The sequence below is a fragment of the Mus caroli genome, chromosome 5 (assembly GCF_900094665.2).
Source record: "Mus caroli chromosome 5, CAROLI_EIJ_v1.1, whole genome shotgun sequence".
Classification (NCBI taxonomy): domain Eukaryota; kingdom Metazoa; phylum Chordata; class Mammalia; order Rodentia; family Muridae; genus Mus; species Mus caroli.
Genome location: NC_034574.1, coordinates 19459502 through 19460852, shown reverse-complemented (window position 1 = coordinate 19460852; position 1351 = coordinate 19459502). Strand labels below are relative to the sequence as shown.

At 51.7% G+C, this 1351-nt stretch overlaps 1 protein-coding gene across 1 annotated transcript in view; it reads left to right on the top strand.

Annotated features, from left to right (window-relative positions):
• The window catches only part of Iqca1l (IQ motif containing with AAA domain 1 like), a 12195-nt gene extending 10904 nt beyond the window's left edge, over window positions 1-1291 (top strand). The window contains exons 18-19 of the mRNA XM_021162842.1: window positions 371-615; window positions 1079-1291. Coding sequence (XP_021018501.1) covers window positions 371-615; window positions 1079-1186 — 353 coding nt within the window. The 3' untranslated portion in view covers window positions 1187-1291. The remainder of the gene's footprint in view (window positions 1-370; window positions 616-1078) is intronic.
• The last annotated feature ends 60 nt before the right edge of the window (window positions 1292-1351 follow it).

The window sequence follows — 1351 nt, the reverse complement described above, 5'->3', positions numbered from 1 at the left end:
AATCTTCCTCCTATACATTGCCTTGGTCATGGTGTTTTGTTTTGTTTTTATTTATTATATGTAAGTACACTGTAGCTGTCTTCAGCCAAACCAGAAGAGGGAGTCAGATCTCGTTACAGATGGTTGTGAGCCACCATGTGGTTGCTGGGATTTGAACTCAGGACCTTCGGAAGAGCAGTCGGGTGCTTTTACCTGCTGAGCCATCTCACCAGCCCCAGAAGAACATTTCTATCCTACCAGGTCCCACACCATCCTGGAGGGACATGTTGCTCTCCATGGGTCCAGAGCTGCTTGGACAAAGGCAGAGGCTGTAGGCCTGGCTTTTCTGCTGCTCTCTGACCTGTTGCCCCGTTCTTTCCTCTCCTTGCAGTGCTCTGGAAACGAATGATAGAGAGCCAAAGAACGGGAGTACAGCTGACCCCGAGTCTGGATGTTAGTGCCCTGGCTAGAGTGTCTGATGGCTACACACCTAGTCATATTCTACAGTCTATCCAGTCAGTGCTGACAGAACGCCGGCTCCTTCAACTGATCAAGAGGCCACTGGTTGCCTCTGAGTTTGTGGGGCACTTGGCAAGGCTGGATCCAGTATACAGGGAGGAGGAAGAAGCCCTTAAGGTGAAGTTGCTAGGCCATGGCAGCCTGGAGAGTCAGCTTTCCAAATGTCTGGGGCTATTCTAGCTATTCCCTGCATTGCCAGGAGAGGGTCAGGACAAAGACACCTGGGTGTCAGCTGGGAGAGGAACAATTAATTCTAGGGAGGGGCAGAGGTGTAGGAGCCTGAGAAAGAAGCTGGGAAGAGCCAACCGGGTTGCTGGCACATCTGTTGAGGGCTGCTGTCACATCTGTTGCTTTGGACACCATCCTCAGATGGAGTCACAGAGGCCTGTAGGGCTGGAGGGGCGAGGACAAGCTTCTCAAGAATGGGTGTCTATGGCCTGAAGTAATTGGTGGAAACTAGTAAAAGCCCCTGCTATGATGGACCTCTCCACCCACAAGCCTGAGAGAACGATGGGAGAAGGCTGTGAGTCTAGGGAGGGTTGCATCCAGGGAACCAATCCCTGCTTCTCTGTCAACCCAGGAATGGTTTTTCAAGACTCCACTGGGAAAAAAGAATATGAAATTCACCAAGGACCAACTGGAGGCTGAGGAGGCCAGACTGGCAAAGGAGAAGAAGAAGAAAAAGTGATGGTCTTTGCTGTGGGGTGTGATGTGGTGAATGGCAGGTGCCTCCAGAGTTAAGGGTGTGACAGACACATAAAGGCCCAGGTGGCTCCTGAGGGCTCTTCTCTTGTCATCAATCTTCATGGCTTCCTGTCTCTGGGCCTTGGCTCCTCCAACCTCTGCTCTGACT